The 21,237-nt window shown below is 40.2% G+C and overlaps 2 protein-coding genes across 3 annotated transcripts in view; both read left to right on the forward strand.

Annotated features, from left to right (window-relative positions):
• The window catches only part of LOC141772129 (plexin-A2-like), a 103,253-nt gene extending 83,022 nt beyond the window's left edge, over positions 1–20,231 (forward strand). For both annotated transcript variants that reach the window (XM_074642801.1, XM_074642802.1), the window contains 5 exons: positions 3,600–3,790; positions 4,885–5,054; positions 5,236–5,448; positions 5,752–5,902; positions 13,625–20,231. In XM_074642801.1, coding sequence (XP_074498902.1) covers positions 3,600–3,790; positions 4,885–5,054; positions 5,236–5,448; positions 5,752–5,902; positions 13,625–13,720 — 821 coding nt within the window. In that variant the 3' untranslated portion in view covers positions 13,721–20,231. The remainder of the gene's footprint in view (positions 1–3,599; positions 3,791–4,884; positions 5,055–5,235; positions 5,449–5,751; positions 5,903–13,624) is intronic.
• LOC141772133 (plexin-A2-like) overlaps positions 1–21,237 on the forward strand; it is a 323,156-nt gene that overhangs the window by 246,588 nt on the left and 55,331 nt on the right. The gene's annotated exons all lie outside the window — the stretch shown is intronic.

The raw sequence follows: 21,237 nt of genomic DNA on the forward strand, positions 1-21,237 counted from the left end.
AATGATACTTCACACAAACCGCAGAAAAGATAAGTGAGCATGGCCAATTATCAGGATTGGGGACAGAAAGTGAACACTGCCTTTAAACTGCCTAACACAGAAACAAAACTATAATCCCTCCGAGCAATTACACACTCTTATTTGGGATTGGATACCTGTGGATATTTTATGTGAAAAAAGACATTTATCTTCAGTGTATGTGTTGTAAAATAATGTGGAGTGACATTCGCAGCATAACTGATGACAATTATCCAAGTGTTAACTACTAGGGCTGTCAAAGTTAGCGCGAGAATCATGTGTTAATGCAAAATTCCTTTAAACGCCACTAATTTCTGTAACGCATTAACGCAACCGATATTTCGGAGGTTGTAGCGGGCTCATTTTTAAAGCTAGAGTGAAGTTACTGGTATCATATGAAACTAGAAAAACCTAAGGAATCCATCCGTACCAACCATGTCATACTAGCTTGTCGCAAAGGAGGCTACATAACGCTCGAAACTTGCGCAAAATTTTGGCGAGGAAAAACTGGCATGGCCATTTTCAAAGGGGTCCCTTGACCTCTGACCTCCAGATATGTGAATGTAAATGGGTTCTATGGGTACCCACGAGTCTCCCCTTTACAGACATGCCCACTTTATATTAATCACATGCAGTTTGGAGCAAGTCATAGTCAAGTCAGCACACTGACACACTGACAGCTGTTGTTGTCTGTTGGGCTGCAGTTTGCCATGTTATAATTTGAGCATATTGTTTTATGCTAAATGCAATACCTGTGAGGGTTTCTGGACAATATCTGTCATTGTTTTGTGTTGTTAATTGATTTAAAATAATAATTATATACATTAATTTGCATAAAGCAGCATATTTGCCCACTCCCATGTTGATAAAAGTATTAAATACTTGACAAATCTCCCTTTAAGGTACATTTTTCCAACAAATAAAAAGTGCTATTAATTTGCAATTAATCGCGATTACATATTTTAATCGATTGACAGTCCTAGTAACTACTAACGTAACAACAGAGAGGAACCCTAATTTGCATTTGGTTGTTATTTTGTTATCGGATCTTAATCTGCCCTCTGCTTCTGGAGTTTTACCTCTAGTCATTACTCTCAAATATCTTAGTCACAAATTGCAATGAGCTGCTGGGAGGCTCTCTCTCGCATTCTTCTCTTGATTTTAACTTTGTGTGTGCGAGTGCTCTGGAGCTGGACGTGCATGGCATAGAAAGCGGAGGCTCTGCTGGCGTGTGCCCGTCCCTCATCAATCATGGGTTGGCACAGCAGGCACAGCTGCACCTCGACACCTGCTGATGGATTCATACCAATTTCACGTTCAACACTTAGCATCTTGACTCAATTTACACTGCCGGCACCCCCACCCACCCACCCCCCTCCCTCTTCGAGCCTTAAAATCCGCCAGAATACACTCCCATACTGCCTGGCTGTGTCCAGGAGCTGGTGGCTGCAGCAGAAGGGCTGCGGATCAAAGAGTATAGAAGCAAAGAGGCGAAACTCAGTTGCTTTTTTTACAACAGCTGTTAGATGGCGCTGTGGTAGCATTTTTGCCATTTTGGAACGAAAACGCCAATGAATCCATGGCCATGGATGTATAAAGAGACGTATACATTTTTTCGAGGTAAATCAACTTCACCGTAAATAGCCCTCGTTCAAATTGTTATGTCTTAAAAAAAATTAAATTCTTTAATAGCTGAATTCAGAGTTATTTTCCTCAGCATAATGAACGTGCATCAGACCTACAGGACTGCACCGCCCTGCACGCTCATAAGCCGTTTTTTTGCTAGCTGTATGTGGCTGTAATAATGGATATATTGGCTGTAATTCATCACTTTTATTATCTTATAATACCCCCATGGGCTGTATGCTGTAAGCCTGTACCGTGGTGGATGTATTAACGTCTCTGTTCCCAAACAACCGGCTATCGGCCAGTAGCTAGTAGCACGACAGGCAGGGCAAAAGCACAGGACACAACCTCTTCTACTTCCACGGTCTGTGGTCTATTGGACCCTCTTCTACATCCATGGTCTGTGGTCTATTGGACCCTCTTCTACATCCATGGTCTGTGGTCTGTTGGACCCTCTTCTACATCCATGGTCTGTGGTCTGTTGGACCCTCTTCTACATCCATGGTCTGTGGTCTGTTGGACGATTTTGGATCCTTGACATGAAAAAGTTTGAGATTGCTCTCAAAATCTGTGTGCTGGATTTTTCTAACTTCCATTTATGTCCATCGCTCACTTTATGCTCCTCTGGGAAGCAGCCAGGCAAAAAAGTTAAGTTAGGAAGTAAATAGTTATAATACTATGCATATTTATAATATGTTTATTGTTCAACACAGGCCATTTTGTTGCAGACATTAAATATGACAATAGAATAGAAATAATTATGTTTAACTTTTGTACGGCTCTTTGTTTGTCGCTTTCAGTCCAAAATGGCGGAAGCTTAGCTTCGCTGCTGGGCGCTAACGTTGCAATAGAACGACCAATTGACTTTCACTTCTTAGCAATATACTGTACGTTCTTTGTGCGGGTGCCTGCTTAGTGTTAGGGGAATTGGGGAGTGGGAGTGGGCGAGGAAATACCAGAGCAGTAAAAACCAGTGACTGGATTAAGATGGGATCTGGGACCTCAATCCGCCCTGCACACATTCACATACGTATATTCAACCCCTCTACTCAGGCCCTGGTCCCTAGTGGTCACTGCAGAGGTGCAGGTCGGTCTTATTTGAAAGGTGTAAGTGGCTGTATCAGAAGCAAAAAGCTTTCTTGTTCAGCTCAGCCTTTGAAGCCAGGTCGGAGAGATCCTCATTGAGATCTTCGGATCCTGAATCTCCAGAGAGCCCGCTGCCAGGAGTGGATGCCTGCCGGTTAATTAGGGAAACTGAAACCAGCATTATTCAGACTGAGTGAAAAGCAAGGAGGCAGGAACACAAGAGCAGGCGACGTATGGATGAAGGAGGGTGACTTCGTTGCTTAACGAATTAGGGATCTTTTGATGCATTGACTAGAGTGTGACAGGGACGTTTTCAACATGGCGTCAGTACAATGTGGCAGAGAAGAGCCAATTATGAGTGCTTTTAAGAGGAGCCAGGCACAACCTTGTCTCCATCAGTGAGGCAGGGATTATATCAAGAGTGAAAAGGAAGAGAAAATGAGTTCAGAAATGGAAAAAAAATAAGAAAAAAGCTAACAACGATCAAATTATTCATGATAGAGAGAGCAGAGGCAAACGAAGCATAAATATGTAGTGTTTTGTAAATACCTCTGTCCTGCACACTGCATGTAGAATGAAGATAAATGGGTGGCAAGGTCTTGTGTGACATCTAGGATTCCAGTTTCAAGAGGGCCACTACTAATCAACTTCCCCTCCCTTTCATTACTTTGCTGTTCTATGAAATTATCCACCACTGCAATTTCCTTTACAGCACAGCACAGTTTGGGGAGGTGAGGGGGGGGGGGGGGGGGGGGGGACACAGAGGATTCGGCTTCATAATGAGTTGGAAATGAGATTGTGTATGTGTGTCATTTAATCATTTAGGACTGATAATTCTGCATCTCTGTCATTTTTTTTTCCCTGGACAGACTCTTCATTCCGCTACACGGGTAGTCCCGACAGCCTCCGTTCACGTGCTCCCATGATCACCCCCGATCTAGAAAGCGGTGTGAAGGTGTGGCACCTGGTGAAGAACCACGAACACGGAGACCAGAAGGAAGGAGACCGTGGTAGCAAGATGGTCTCTGAGATTTATCTGACCAGGCTGCTAGCTACTAAGGTACGATATCACCACATCGCTGCTTAAAGGCCTTTACACATCGAGGGTGAATAAACCAGTGGGCAACCTCCGAGTCTGAAAAGTGAAGCCAACGCAGAAGTACCTTAAACTTTCATTCTTTCTAATAGCCAGCAGGGGGCGACTCCTCTGGTTGTATAGAAGTCTATGAGAAAATGAGCCTACTTCTCTCTTGATTTATTACCTCAGTAAACATTGCAAACATGAGTTTATGGTCTCAATCTCTCAATACAGCATGATGTTCATTTAGTAAATTACGGTCCCATTTAGAGTCAGATAGACCATAAAGAAGGGGATGCTTTAGGGCGTGGCTACTGTGGCTACCAGGTCGCTGCCATGCCGTTTCCGGTCTGGGAGTTGTCCGTGTTTTTGTCTTAGAACTTTAACCCTTTCACAGTGTGTTTACAGTTCATGAAAGTTAATTGTAACATTTTGGTCGCCTAAAAATGTCTTATTCAGCGTTCGGTTGTACTTAGCTCCACCCTCTCATGTCACTTCTGTTTGCAAAAAAAAAAGATGTCGACAGCCACAATGCCGAACTCAAGGCTTCAAAACAGCAGTCAACAAACCAATGGGTGACGTCACGATGACTACATACACTTCTTATGTACAGTCTATGGAATAAACGTCACGAGAATGTGAAATTCTCACCTGCAAATATTATATAACTAGGGCTATTATTGTGAAAGGTACAACGGAAGGAGTGGATCTGGTATGCGCTGCTTTTGTCAAGGTTTGATAGAAATAATAAAGTGTGCCGTCTTCGCTCAGACTACAGAGGCTCCGAGTTGTTGTTTTATAATCCTCATAAATATAGGTGCAACTGATTGATTGTTGCCTTCTTTTCGCGGTGTGAAAGCTCAGAAATATTGACCTTGTTCTGAGAAAAAAGGCTTTTTTGCCGCATAATATTTGCGTTTTGTGTGAAAGTATTCATGACAAAAATAACAGTTTGAAAAAATATATTGGTGTGCAAATTAATAATACAAATAAAATGTCCCCGTGGTGTAAAGGCCTTAAGTGTTGTGTCTCGTTGCCATCAAATTGCTAATCTCTGCGTACTCTCCTTTTCCCAGGGTACTCTACAAAAATTTGTCGACGATCTGTTTGAGACGTTGTTCAGTACAGTTCACCGAGGGAGCACTCTTCCCCTCGCCATCAAATACATGTTTGACTTCCTGGATGAGCAGGCAGACAAACATGGCATTCATGACACAGACGTACGTCACACGTGGAAAAGCAACTGGTAAGGGCCTTTTTTTTACAAAAGTAATATCACATACAGCAGATCCTTAACATAACATGACGTATGGTGAATCTATTTTTAGGCTTGTAAAGCTCAACTGGTCTGACCTCAGAGAATTCACTCACCAAGTGAGATAACTTTTTCCTCTCTTACTCATTCTCTTTGTCTCTCCATCTTCCAGCCTTCCACTGCGTTTCTGGGTGAACGTGATCAAAAACCCGCAGTTCGTGTTTGACATCCATAAGAGCAGCATCACAGACGCCTGTCTGTCTGTAGTAGCTCAGACCTTTATGGATTCCTGCTCCACTTCAGAACACCGCCTGGGCAAAGACTCCCCATCCAATAAGCTGCTCTACGCTAAAGATATCCCCAATTACAAGAGCTGGGTAGAGAGGTAGGAGCTGATGCAATCGCTTTACACGCCATCCTGATCCCCTCTGTCACATCTTTTTTGTATCCTCTTACTATAAAAACTGGGATATTTGAGGGGAAATGATTGATAATTCTCTTTCTTTAGCCTACACTTCTCAACCCGATTGTGTAAAAGGCTTTTGTGAGCGACTGTTACTAGAAATTCATTGTTGGTGAAAGTTATATTATGGCTCAAAAACTTTGACTATCTAAAGAATTTGGGTCTCTGTTGAGCTATTACACTGATTCAGTGATGCCAAGTGTTGCCCCTCGTCTGCCTCCTCAGGTACTACGCTGACATCAACCGGCTGCCAGCCATTAGTGACCAGGACATGAATGCCTATTTGGCAGAACAGGCCAGACTCCACTCCACAGAGTTTAACATGCTCAGCGCTCTCAATGAGATCTACTCTTACGTCAGCAAGTACAGTGAGGAGGTAAGTGATACTTGCACACACGCATGTACTTACACATGCACTCCGAACATGAGCACAATTCTTTTTTGATGCATTATGCAGGAATCACTGAGGTCTGTGCAATTTACAAGGGCCAGTTTTGTACAAAAAGCAGGAGTAAATAGACCCTTTCACAGCCGACGTCACGAGTACGTCACAGTGTTAGCTGGAGGCAACAGAGGAAAGACTGGAGGCAAAACACAAACCACTTCAGAGCAGGAGACTAAAGTTGCACATCGAAAATGTCATCTTGCCGTGTTGTTGGCTGCCAGAATCCATCCATTTGAGATGACAAACTGTGATTCGAGGCTCTAGCGAGCTACAATATCGGCAAACGTTTCAGATATAGAGAGAAAACGTTGCTAATAGTTTAGCTTAGCTTTCTGCTTACCACAATTAGCCATCATGGCTGTTGCACCGTAACGGTGAACTCACTGCTCTCACAGAAGGCTAAACTATTAGAGAGATGGAGAGAAAATGTTGCTAATAAACTAAACTATTAGAGAGATGGAGAGAAAATGTTGCTAATAAACTAAACTATTGGAGAGAAGAAGAGAAAATGTTGCTAATAAACTAAACCATTAGAGAGATGGAGAGAAATTGTTGCTAATAAACTAAACTATTAGAGAGATGGAGAGAAAATGTTGCTAATAAACTAAACTATTAGAGAGATGGAGAGAAAATGTTGCTAATAAACTAAACTATTAGAGAGAAGAAGAGAAAATGTTGCTAATAAACTAAACTATTAGAGAGATGGAGAGAAAATGTTGCTAATAAACTAAACTATTGGAGAGATGGAGAGAAAATGTTGCTAATAAACTAAACTATTGGAGAGATGGAGAGAAAATGTTGCTAATAAACTAAACTGTTGGAGAGATGGAGAGAAAATGTTGCTAATAAACTAAACTATTAGAGAGATGGAGAGAAAATGTTGCTAATAAACTAAACTATTAGAGAGAAGAAGAGAAAATGTTGCTAATAAACTAAACTATTAGAGAGATGGAGAGAAAATGTTGCTAATAAACTAAACTATTGGAGAGATGGAGAGAAAATGTTGCTAATAAACTAAACTATTAGAGAGAAGAGAAAATGTTGCTAATAAACTAAACTATTGGAGAGAAGAAGAGAAAATGTTGCTAATAAACTAAACTATTGGAGAGATGGAGAGAAAATGTTGCTAATAAACTAAACTATTGGAGAGATGGAGAGAAAATGTTGCTAATAAACTAAACTATTGGAGAGATGGAGAGAAAATGTTGCTAATAAACTAAACTATTGGAGAGATGGAGAGAAAATGTTGCTAATAAACTAAACTATTGGAGAGAAGAGAAAATGTTGCTAATAAACTAAACTATTGGAGAGATGGAGAGAAAATGTTGCTAATAAACTAAACTATTGGAGAGATGGAGAGAAAATGTTGCTAATAAACTAAACTATTGGAGAGATGGAGAGAAAATGTTGCTAATAAACTAAACTATTGGAGAGATGGAGAGAAAATGTTGCTAATAAACTAAACTATTGGAGAGATGGAGAGAAAATGTTGCTAATAAACTAAACTATTAGAGAGAAGAAGAGAAAATGTTGCTAATAAACTAAACTATTGGAGAGATGGAGACAAAATGTTGCTAATAAACTAAACTATTGGAGAGATGGAGAGAAAATGTTGCTAATAAACTAAACTATTAGAGAGATGGAGAGAAAATGTTGCTAATAAACTAAACTATTAGAGAGATGGAGAGAAAATGTTGCTAATAAACTAAACTATTAGAGAGAAGAAGAGAAAATGTTGCTAATAAACTAAACTATTGGAGAGATGGAGAGAAAATGTTGCTAATAAACTAAACTATTAGAGAGAAGAAGAGAAAATGTTGCTAATAAACTAAACTATTAGAGAGATGGAGAGAAAATGTTGCTAATAAACTAAACTATTAGAGATATGGAGAGAAAATGTTGCTAATAAACTAAACTATTAGAGAGATGGAGAAAATGTTGCTAATAAACTAAACTATTAGAGAGAAGAAGAGAAAATGTTGCTAATAAACTAAACTATTGGAGAGATGGAGAGAAAATGTTGCTAATAAACTAAACTATTGGAGAGATGGAGACAAAATGTTGCTAATAAACTAAACTATTAGAGAGATGGAGAGAAAATGTTGCTAATAAACTAAACTATTAGAGAGATGGAGCGAAAATGTTGCTAATAAACTAAACTATTAGAGAGAAGAAGAGAAAATGTTGCTAATAAACTAAACTATTAGAGAGAAGAAGAGAAAATGTTGCTAATAAACTAAACTATTAGAGAGATGGAGAGAAAATGTTGCTAATAAACTAAACTATTGGAGAGATGGAGAGAAAATGTTGCTAATAAACTAAACTATTGGAGAGATGGAGAGAAAATGTTGCTAATAAACTAAACTATTGGAGAGATGGAGAGAAAAAATTGCTAATAGTTTAGCTTAGCCTTCTGCTAAGTGTAATTAGCCGTTCCAGCTGCTGGTCGTATTGGTGAGCTCACTGCACACAGAAGACTAAACTATTAGAGGGATGGAGAGACAATGTTGCTAATAGCTTAGCCTTCTGCTAGCCGCAGCTGTGAGCCCTTGGCTGCAGTTAGCAGTAGCTAAACTATTAGCAACATTTTCTCTCCATATCTGAAATGCTTCGCCAATATTGTACGAGTCCCTTTTTGATAAGCCCATCTTGACACTAACACTGCGTCCCTGAGAGCGAGTATATTCAGCCACGCTCTTATTTGACTGTTGCTACTAGTTGCATTACTTTCATAGCAAGTTACTGTATCATTTGTACAGTAAGTTATTGTGAAATGACAGCTATATACTGTGACCTCACAGTAGTTATGGCAGTATATTACTGTGATTAGCAGTACGCTCCTGTAGAAGAACTGGATTTAACTGTAATTGTTAAAAAAAAAAAAAAAAAGCCTACCAAACTTTCCAGTTACTAGTTAGCTAAGGTGTTCTCTGCCTCCACCTACGCTCCGCCCACACAAACACTTCATGTTTAGCCTACTAACAGAAAAGGGCTTTATGGCACAGGAGTATTTAAAAGAAAAGTTGTGGTGGGGGAAAGAAACATGAATCATCTTAGTGACTCAACTAAATAAATGAATCAAAGACAGACAACCGATGGAGAGAAAGAAAATGAGAGCGATAATTATAAATGAACACAACATGCAACTCTAAACAGTAAACAAAGAGAGGGTGGGAAATTGTGTTTTTTGCTAATTAAATTTGATAAGACATTTACCTCTGTGTTCTATTGAAACGTCATCCGTATCAGCACCATCTCCATCCTCCACATGCTCCGCTTTGAGCTTCTACTGCTCCATACTGTTTCTCTCTCTCTCTCTCTCTCTCTCTCTCTCACCATTTTCATTTAATGACCCCAGTTGAACTGATATTATAAATTCCTACAAATAAATGATATAATAATTTATAGTGTAACAGATAGTTTTTCTCAGGTGGAGTTGAACTCTGCCCTTTATTAAATGTTTTAGAATGTTTTAACTTCATTATTTAGGTATATCTGGGCAGCATAATTTCTTGTCTGAGCTTGGTGATTTCCGATAATCCCTCCTCTCTCTGAACTACACACTGAGCTCCTTCACTTGCAGATTTCACCTGGAGGGCAGTCCCAGGCGCTGATTGCGTAATGAGCTGCCTCCTTAGCAAATCAGCTGCTAATTACACGCAGGTTGTAAGCGCAAATTGAACAAAAGACGTGCAACAAATTTGCCCCATGCTTTTAATGTATGTTTATCTTGCCCTTGGTGTTCCCAGACCATTCGTAACTGTCAAAGGTTAGTGAGGTCAGCCCAGAGTCTTCAGTAGACTTCCCCAAAGCCCAGAGGTCTAGTGAGACCAGCACTTAACAAGGCAGTGCGTCTGATCTGGGGAGCAGAAAGTGAACGTCTGCAAGCTCTCGGCATGCTGCTCTGTCCTTGCGTCTGTGCTGAGTTAGAGTGGACTATCTGTTATATAGGGCTCTCGTGAGAGGAATCATAGGCAACACACACACACACACACACACACACACACACACACACACACTGTCAGATCACAGGAAGCATAAAAATGGAGGGAAGGAAGAGAAAGAGAGTGCATTTATGGAGACATTCTGCTTCTAATGTCAGCTCCTCCTCTGGGAAGCATTAGCCTGACCTTTATGTTGGACCGCGGTGTCTCTCTCTCTTTCTCTCTCCCTACCCCTTATTTTCTCTCCTTCCTGTATGTTCCTTCTCTTTTTACCCATTATCCAGTCAGCTCCCCCTTTGCTCTCCATGAATCTCACACACCCACTTCTGCTGCCTCTGCAGTTGTAGCTTCCTGATGCACACGTGCATCGAGACATATGCAAACGCATTTTGCACACATGCACTCTACACACATGATGTACCCCATCAGTGCTGCGGTATCTGCCGTCTCCCAGAGTGCAGCGTGTAAAAACCTCACCTAGCATTAACGGCTCTTCATTCTTACTCAGCCCTTCACAAAGGGGCTAACCAGGCCAGAGCTGCAGCCTACTTAAATGGATTTGGGAGATGACAGTGGGAGCTGCACCTGCATACAGTGCTACAGATTAATAATAGATTGCTATCGGGGCCCAATGAGGAGGAGGAAACGCTCCGCCTGTAGCTGCCAGCCTTTAAGAGCACTTAAGCAGATGAGTGGAAGATGGTAGGTGTGGGCAGACTGATACTGTGTTCTGCAACAGGACAGGCAGCAAACAAAGGTTTGCCATGCTTTGCCAAAAACATTTTGAACAGATAAAAAATGTGCGATTAATTTGCAATCAATAACGATAAACTATGGACAATCATGTGATTAAACACGATTAAATATTTAAATCGATTGACAGCCCTAGTATCAATATATATTATTGATATATGTCTCTGCCTTTGCTGAGCCTCTGAGCGACCCTAAGTAAGAATAAATGGACAAGAACCATTAATGAGCAAAGGAAAAATCATTTTCCGTTATTAATCTAGTGGGCCTCAGCGTGAATAAATGGTACATTGTGGGTCACAGTTTTTCTTTCTCCCATATTCATTTATTATTTATCCCTTACCTCAGAATATTTGAAATGACACATTGCATAAGAGGGGTCAATTAATTATTTTGTTTGATTCATGAATTATTGAGTGAAACACTGCATTCCAGTGTAATGTAGTTTGATGTGAAATGGATCTACAATAGCAAACAGATACACAGCGGCAAGCCAGAAACCATATGTTGACATAAAAGCTGCGGCATTTGGACACAGACATATCAAAGGTGGTGACAACTTGGCCTATATTGTGTTCTTTTTTTTGCTGTTTTATGTTCATATTAAAGGCCTTTGCCATGTGTGTAGCTGCCACTCTGACATAGATTCATCCTGACAGGGCAGACACTAGATGAGAGAATGAAGAGGAGAGCCTGTCTGAATTCCTTTTGAACCCGATTTGACAAATGCCAAATTTACAAGAAATGGGCTCAGAAGATAAAACGGGAAAGTCTAATACACAAATATTCTCCATGTTGTCAAAGACAAAGGCAGTGATGTAATTCTTATCTTTCTCTTTCATGTGATGTCCATATGGAAACCTAAAAGAACAGGCTCTGCTCTAGGGCTGGGTATACTCGATACCTTTAAGGTATCGACCGAAATAACGCAGTACCAAGTAGTATTGAAAAATCTCCAGTCAAACGATAGCTGCACTCCATCCTTTTTGTGCTCAGATCTAGAGAAAAATTTATATTTGTTTGGTTTTGCATCCACCGCGAGTGTTCTTTGATTTAATGCGACATGTGATTGGCCCACTACTGCAGCAGCTACAACCTATACAGCCGGCAACAGTGCTGACAGAGCTAACAGTGTTAACCTGGGGGGGAACTGGAGGGTGGGCGTTACACTTACTTGACAGTGCTGTCCCGCCACCGTGGCGGAATTGTGAAAGTGTATAAGGGCTTAGAACATTATGATATTATTGCAGTAATTTTTGGCTTGCTAATATTTGTTACACAGATTTGGTGCTAAATTTAACCATTTTTTACCTCTCCAGAATTTATAAAAATGATCAATAATCCCTCCAAAATACCACATTAAGACACTAAGATCTTGAGGAACACCATAGAAAAAGCCATGCTGTGATTTGGGATCAAAAACTTTTGACATTTAGAGATTTCTGCAAGAATTAAATTTTCAATACGATGGCGAGCACTTCTGTTGTGTAAACTGCTCAGAAACCCCCTTATTGTCAATCTAGCTAGGAAAGCCATCCATCCTCTGAATGCTCTAGGTCTCTAGTTTGATCCATCCATCCTCTGAATGCTCTAGGTCACTAGTTTGATCCATCCATCCTCTGAATGCTCTAGGTCTCTAGTTTGATCCATCCATCCTCTGAATGCTCTAGGTCTCTAGTTTGATCCATCCTCTGAATGCTCTAGGTCTCTAGTTTGATCCATCCGTCCTCTGAATGCTCTAGGTCTGTAGTTTGATCCATCCATCCTCTGAATGCTCTAGGTCTGTAGTTTGATCCATCCATCCTCTGAATGATCTAGATCTCTAGTTTGATCCATCCATCCTCTGAATGCTCTAGTTTGATCCATCCATCCTCTGAATGCTCTAGGTCTCTAATTTGATCCATCCATCCTCTGAATGCTCTAGGTCTCTAGTTTGATCCATCCATCCTCATAATGCTCTAGGTCTCTAGTCTGATCCATCCATCCTCTGAATGCTCTAGGTCTCTAATTTGATCCATCCATCCTCTGAATGCTCTAGGTCTCTAGTTTGATCCATCCATCCTCTGAATGCTCTAGGTCTCTAGTCTGATCCATCCATCCTCTGAATGCTCTAGGTCTCTAGTTTGATCCATCCATCCTCTGAATGCTCTAGGTCTCTAGTCTGATCCATCCATCCTCTGAATGCTCTAGGTCTCTAGTTTGTGGCTGTAAAGTTTCATGAGGCTGTGATTATCCTAGAGGTCATCAAAGGTCATTTTATACAGCGACATCAAAAGTTTCATATAATGGTCTCACTACAATGCAATGTCTCCTATGGGGACTAACATCATAACACATGAATACAGATGGGCTCATTGGATCCACAAGAGTCTCAGCTTTACAGTCTTACCCGATGTATACAATTCCAAGACTGTTTAGGGACCCCAGTAAGCAGAAATGTTCAAATACACCATTTTAGTATAGGGTACCCTATACCCTATATATAATAATGGGTACCCATAGAACCCATTTTTATTCACATATCTTGAGGTCAAGGGACCCCTTTGAAAAACGGCCGTGCCAGTTTTTCCTTGCTGAAATTTAGCATAACTCAAACTAGGTTGACATGGTTGGTACTAATGGATTCCTTAAGTTTTCCTAGTTTTGTATGATTCCACTCTAGCTTTAAAACAGATTCTGCTATAACCTCTGAAAGACAGAATAGTGGCTGGGCCCGCCAGCGGGCCGTCGGATTGTTTAGAGGTAAGGGGACTGGTATTGGTAATGTCATCGTAATTTAATTCGTAATTTAATTCTTTAATTTAAAAAATATCCACCCCTAATCTATTCCATAAAGAAACACACAATTTTCTATTAAATGTATATCTATAAATGTATCACAACCAACAAGGATGCAGTCACACCATGTATTTTTTTATTGCTGCTGGTATTTGACCACAGTTTTTTTCTCCTTGTACAGATCACAGCGGCCCTGGAGCAGGATGAACAGGCGAGGAAGCAGAGGCTGGCCTACAAGGTGGAGCAGCTCATCTCTGCCATGTCCCTCGAGAGCTGAGAGTGACCGCTACTCCAAGAGAGAGAGAGAACGAGAGAGACAGGACCACAGTCTCTACAGGACCTCCCTAAAAAGGTCCCGCATTACTTACCTCTCATCGTGGGATCTACGACCACGAACCAGACCTGGGACCTCTCTGCATCCACAGCCAGACAGACATACAACTGCTTTAGTTTGTAATTCTCTCACCTCCTTCCATGGCGGCGCCAAGCTGAGGGCCCACAGACTGAGACAGAGGCCCTGCAGCTGGAGCCGATAATGGCGTCAGCAGAGAAGGCAACAACATGGCTTGTGTTTATTTTTTGTTAATTTTTCCTCAAAGGATATTTTCTCTCAGTTTGACAGGAAAATTGTGTGTAGTGTGCGGGTGTGTGTGCACGAGCGTGTGTTTGCATCATACTGAGGAAGACTCCTGCAAGACCGTGAGAGCAAATAGAGGAACAGATTTATTCTCCACTCAGTCAGAAACTCACATCTGAGTGTGAGACGGAGACAAGAAGAAAGCTGAGAAGCGGAGGTGCAGATCTCATGTTGGACAGTTTGCATTCAGATTTTATTTTTGTACTTGTACATTTTGAATATTATCAGTTGCAGTTGAAACCTCCACCCAGGATCCCACACGTGCTGTTGTATAAAGACATAAAGAGCGCAACATTACATCCGGGTAGTGTGGCAGTGAAACAGGCCATGGTCCACGTCTTCTCTCACTCCTTCCCTCCTCAGACTGATGCTTCATGCGACACAGACTAAAACCTCTGCTCTGTATCCAATCAGAAGTGTACAGGAAAACATGAAACTTGTGCTCACCACCTAAGAGTCAATGGAACTCCTCGCTCGTGGTGGTCACGGTTCAGCCAGCATGCTTGCACCTGAGGATGACGGAGATGAAGTCTATAGTGTATTTAGGAGATGACCTTAAATCAGCATCAATCTGGTGTCCAAGGCTTTGTTTCAGCAGTTAGGTCATCTGTGTATGTACCGGTTGATACTTGCCAATCAGTGTATGTGAATGTACAAATGTTTTTTTTTTATTTGTTTGTTTGTATGTCTATTTGAGTTTTGCAAACAGAAAGGGGCTCAGTTAAACTGAGCTCCGTAGAGATTTGCAGTAGCTCGTCAAGTGAACAGCTCCATTTGTCCGTCTTGGCCCCAGCCCGTCCGACTGCTTCCCCAACATTATTTATCACTTTTCTGCTAGAGGAGAGTGTGTGTCATCGGCTGCGACTGCGCTGCTCATACGGCACAGTATGTGCAGCATGTAGTTAGTAGGAACCAGACGAGAGCAATTCACTCTTTGCTAAGCCCTTCCACACCTTGGTTACTGTTGCTAGGTCCGTCGAGCTTTCACACCCAGCATGTCAATATCGCGTTTTCAACGATATTAGCAAAGAACATATATTGCCAAGAAGTGAAAGGCAATTGTTTGTTCCATTGTAACATCAGTGCCCAACAGAAAAGCTACGCTTCCGCCATTTTGGACTGAAAGCGACTACCGAACACCGGTAGAACGTCCGCCTAAAGAGTGCCGTACAAAAGGAAAATAAATTTATTTCTGTTCTGTTGTCATATATTTAATGTCCCTATCGAAATGGCCTGTGTTGAACAATAAAAATATTTAAAATATGATAAGCGTTTTCAGTCCAAAATGGTGGCAGCGGCTGTTGTCCAAAGGAAACAATAGCAGATTTCTGGAGTAATTGTTCCGAAATATCAGAGAGAAGTAGACAGAAAGGACTAAATTTGAGAGCTACGTTCACAATATCATTTGTCTGCGGAGTATTGTGAATGAAGAGGCCATTCATGCATCGATCCCAATGCAAGCGTTAGACACCCCACGCCTTGACAACTCATGTGAAGGACAAACGTAAACAGGAACAACAATGTTCTAAGTCAATATATTGTTGTTGTTTTTATGTTTAGTTATTACTCCCTTCAGCTTTCATTATCTAACATAAAACTAAATTATCCCGCTTTTCCATTTGTTTATAGCATGCTAGGTACATCATGAGCTTGATCCATACTCTGGATCTCACAAATTAATAATTATTGATATTCAACAGTTTGTTTCCTTACACGCAGAGCTAGCTAACGTTATTAACATCTTACTTTGGAGCAAATTAAGAAGTTTTTGTTGATCTTGGATGGATTCAGCTGCAAGTAATGTCTTCCACAGTTTAATCCATATCCCGCATCACTCTTCTTGTGTTCTTGGTTTCAGAAAAGCAAAAAAAAATCCAACCCTCTGCTCTAAATTTTGAGGAAAACTGCCATCAGACTCAGATACACACCAAAGAAAGCTTGACAGGCCTCTTGCACCTAGTTCAGTTGCTAATAGGGCAGGGTAACCACCAGAGGCCCCACGATGCGATATTATCACGATACGATCTTATTGCAATTTTATAAATATTGCAATATGCTCAGTATTGCGATAAGATATATTGCCATATATTACCTTTTTCAACTGAAAATGATGCAGTTTCATCTAATAAGATACAGTTTTCACTCTGTTCATCTCAGAGTTTTCATTCATTTCCTTCTTGAGGTCAGAGGTCAAGGGACCCCTTGGAAATTTGCCATGCCAGTTATTCCTCGCCAAAATTTTGCGTGACTTTGGTGTGCTATTTAGCATTCTTCCCGACAAGCTAACGCTAAGCTAATGGTTGGTACCAATTGATTCCTTAAATTTTCTAGTTTCATATGATTTTTATGAGCCCGCTACAACCTACCTCTGAAAGACAGATTAGCGAATTGTTAATAAGTTAATGGTTTATATATAATAAAAAACGATACTTGACATCCATCTATCAATACAAGATTGCCACGAAAAATGTCGCGATACTATGCTGTATCAATTGTTTCCCCCACCTCTGGTTTGCTGATGTATTGGACAGTCGCCATTCTAGGGAAGGGCTTCACGAAGGGTCAATTGCTCTCTGTAGGCTAAAACTCCATTATATAACCACAGTTTATATCTCTTTGGGATCAACTTTATGTGTACTTTGCATGCACGCTATCACACATCAGAAGTGTTCTAAGGGTCCATCTTTGATTTTTTATCAAGTGCCAGTGAGTCACGCCAGCTCCAGCTGGCCCGTTGAAATGTTAGCTTGTGGGAGATCTTACCCGACCACCACCCATGTCCTCCTCGCACAGACAATAAGAAGCCTAGGTCCGTGGGTTCAGTTTGAACAAGTGCCAAAAGATCCTGTTGTTTCAAATTGTTCACTAATGTGTCAAAAAATCGGTTTATGCTTTACAGAGGGAGCAGAGCTCTCATATTGGAGCGTAGAGCCGGTTGAAGTTGAAGCTTATATAACTGGAATGGTGAGTTTTGAAAGGTACGAAACATAAGCAGGAGAAAAGAGATCTGGGAATGAGGAACAAAACATGAAAAACACAAAAACAAAGTATGTCTCATGTTATGTGGCTGCGTCTCCTGACTTAAACCAAAATGTCACAAGTTAAAAGGCTGACCTTTCAACCTTCTAGCTGGATGACAACAAACTGTAGATTCCATCCTCTGGATTTCATTTTCTTCCAGGATAAATGTTCGCTTGTTGTTTACATCAAGTACTTGAAAATAGGTAGTATTAAAGGTTTGCACAGTATACTGCAATTGTATGTGTTGAGAGCATGATAAACACCAGTAGTGGGTGAAAGGTGCTTCTTTTTTCTGTGGCCTTAGATACACCACCTGCTTAGAGATCCTGATCTTATTAGTCCTCGACTTGGGCACAGTCCTTTCAACGCTCCGGAGCCCAATAGTTCTCCAGCGATACCCAGCGCCGGCACTCTGCTGAGAACTGTCTTAGCGAGATAAAGTAAAAGGAAAGGTGAAGAGGCTACGGCCCGGCTCGGGCAGACATCACCTCGCTCAGCACTCGGCTCGCCTGAGCTGTTTGAAGAGAAGTGTTGAGAAATGAGGGGTGAGGGAGAGGTAGAAAGAGAGAGAACCCCTTTAGCTCTAGTTTCCTGCTCTGGCTTTGAAGCTGCTCTTTGATCTGAGTCAGTTGTGTGCACAGTGTGATCAGGAGATGGAAAGAACAGAAAAAAAACATCAAACTAACAGGCAAGGAGAAATGGAGGATGAGGTGATGATTGACGTGCTATGACTGAGTCCGGCCAGCGGGGGCAGAAGTGGGAAAGAGTAGCTGTATGGCGAGTTGTTTTAACATCTGTTAGCTAGACTGGATATTCAGATAGATATATACAGATATCTGCAACGTCATTTGGACTAGTAAGATTCCAACTACTTTTGCCATTCATGTGTTTGGGGTTTCTCATTACAGTTTTTTCTTTCAATTCATTTGTAGATATCCGCAATGTGAATTATGGATATCTGCAACTAAATTATTTCTAGTCCTTATTCCAGTTGCAGATATCTACAATTTAATTCTGATTGGTCAGAATTGCAGTCCAACATATCTTTAATTCCCCTCAATTCAAGATATCTACATTGTCCTTTTTAGATATCTTAAATTACATTTTAACTAGTCAAAATGATGTTGCAGATATCTCAAACTGGTATTAGGAATAGTCATAATTTCATTGTAGATATCTATTATTAAGTTACAGATATCTTGAAATAAATTTTGATTGGAGATATCGCATTTGGAGATATCTTTAACTTTCATTCTGCCTAGTGAAAACGTAATTACAAATATCTTGAATTAGAGTTTTGACTAGGCGAAATGACGTTGCAGATATCTGTAATTATGTCAGAAGCAGCGGCAAGTGGGAGGTGGAAGCTATTCAATCATGCTATGTCACTGCACTGCAACCGTATGGGTTTATTAAATGTGTCTGGACACAATAAATCTTCAATACGCTGTCATATCTACCACAACTCTCTAGTGAACAAAGGTCTCGTTTTCCTTTTTCAATCAATTCCTTAATGATTAGCTTTCCATTTTCTAACTATCTTAACAACAACAACAACAATAGCTTCTGCTGACACTGTTCAGATGCTTTGTTGGGCCAGTATTCAATGGGAAGCCTTGCATGAGCAACGTCATGCACAATAGTTCAGACTAGTCATAATGATGTTTGAGATATCTGCAACTATTATTTGGGATAGTCAAAACTGAATTACAGTCAGCTGCAATTGTCATATAGGATGTGTGATGAGTCGAGTGTCGTTTTCAGTGACATCACTGCAGTTTGGACTAGTCAGAATGAAGTTATAGATATCTTGAATACTAGTCACAATGTAATTACGACTAGTCAAAATGCCGTTGTTGATATCTTTAATGTTAATTCCAGATAGTCAATCTTAGCTAATGGCTTGCCATAGTAGCTGTAATCTCCTCACTCCCTAACCCCGGTAATCTGTAGGTACACAATGGCACACATATACAGTACATACACAAAGCTTCTTCCTTTTGATTAAGGTGTCTTCCCAATTTCAGCAAATAGAATTGTATCCTCCTCATACCTCACATTGCTTATATGGAGTAATGCTTTTTATTGTTTTAACAGGACCTAAATGCCTTTTTCCTTTTTGCAAAGGGATGAGAAATGTATGTTTATTAGAGTCTTTCCAACTCTTAGACGAGCTCCCCTGTATTCAGAATTGTGACGAACGTAATCAGAGGCACGCAAATTGGTTGAAAGTAAGTGGCTTTGATTTTTCTCTCAGAGATCATTTACTGTATATCAGGATGTTTCCGCTTGTCTCCTATGAGATTTTTGCATGCGTTTTAATTCAGTTCTGCCTGGTATTCCATATCGATCCACGCCGTCATTAGTCAAACTGTGATTCTTCCCATCTGTACATGTCTTGCATCACAGCTGAATGCACCTTTTTTTTGTGAAAGAGATTTTTTTTTGTTACTAGATATAGCCTGTTTCCATGCTGTACACTCCTTTCTGGGGAACATTTTAAATTCAGTTTGAACTGAGAAAAGTTTGTTTACTCTTTCTGCAGCGCAGAATCCCATTTGACTGCCAGTTGTGAGAGATATGGATAGATGCTCATAAACGCAACCTCATTTCAGCTCCAGCTGATTGCTAATTGAAGATGAATGGTGTTGTGGTTTTGACTGGCACGTGTCATTCCTTATACAAAACAAAGCATTTAATCAGCATTTTTTGTTTGTTTTCACAGCATCAGACAGAGGAACTGAAATCTCCATCAATGTATTGCTCTCAAGTCAAAATATCACAAAGTATAAAATGAGTATCCTTCCATTTTAAACACATTGTAAACAAACCGTTTGTAGACACTGGAGTTCTGTAAAATAGTAATTACTGGCAATGATGATGATGACGATGATGATAATAATAATAATGGCTGTCTGTTCTTCTTGTTTTATAAAAGTGTTGTGAAAATTGTAAGAAACTTAAAGTATTTAAAAAAGGTTGTTCTCTTGTTTTTTTTATTTGCTTTGATTTTGTTATGATAATATATTATTGTGTACCTATTGTAAATATGAAGCACACCTATTTTGCAAGCCAAGGATTCACTTTGTACTGTTGTTATATATAAATAAACTTTGCTGGTTAAAAATTGCATAGAGCCGAAATATGTATTCATGTCTTTTTGTTGAACCTCCCAATTTGGGCAAATAAAGAAGAGGGAATCACCCCCAACCCCCTGAAAATACAATTCCCACAATGCTTTGGAGAATGTAAACAGAAAGTATGTTTCCATAGATTCAGTAAGTTACATGCACATTACATTACATTACATTAAATAAGACATTATTTCCATTGGCTAAAGTAAATACACATGTATGCATTGTAACAGGTTACCTGTTTCATGTACTACTGTCAGGATATAGCAACTGTTTTATAAAAATCACTTTTTTTAATCATATTTGCTCCAATCTGCCTACTTCAGCTTTAAGACAAGTATTTTTGGACTATTTGTAAAATTGGCACCATTAAAAGAATGCCAAATTAGCTATTAGCAGTTATTGTTTGCAATGTGCCCATGGATATATGGACAACTATCACTGGATTACCTTGATACTGAAGAAAACTTAAAAATTGGTGATTTTCAGGCAAGATGGAGCGTTTTTTCTTCAATGATTTCTAGCAGATTTACGGATGTTTATACGCGACGGACATCAGAGGTGATGAGATCCTCGGAAAAGGTAAGTCACACTGAATATAAGCATTTGTGTATTGTGTCTGTGTGTTCAGATTTGACTGAATTATTATGACTCCGAGAAGGAGTACTGTTTTGTCGGAAATTGCGGAAAACAGACGCTAAGGGGTTTAGATTGCTACTAAAGTAGCCTAGCTTAACCCTCATCCTATGACCGGCAGAGGTCTACTTTTTGTCATATTTCCCAGGGGCTTTATTCTGACATTACAATTTTTCATATTTTTGTCAATTAATTTGTTCCTAATGACTTCTCATCATTGTTTTCTTTTTCTGTTTTAATTAGTGCTTTTTAAAAAGACAAATGTATTGGGTCCTGTGGGACAGAATGTACCTTAAAGGGAGATTTGTCAAGTATTTAATCCTCTTATCAACATTGGAGTGGGCAAATATGCTGCTTTATACAAAT

The sequence above is a fragment of the Sebastes fasciatus genome, chromosome 8 (genome assembly GCF_043250625.1).
Source record: "Sebastes fasciatus isolate fSebFas1 chromosome 8, fSebFas1.pri, whole genome shotgun sequence".
Classification (NCBI taxonomy): Eukaryota; Metazoa; Chordata; class Actinopteri; order Perciformes; family Sebastidae; genus Sebastes; species Sebastes fasciatus.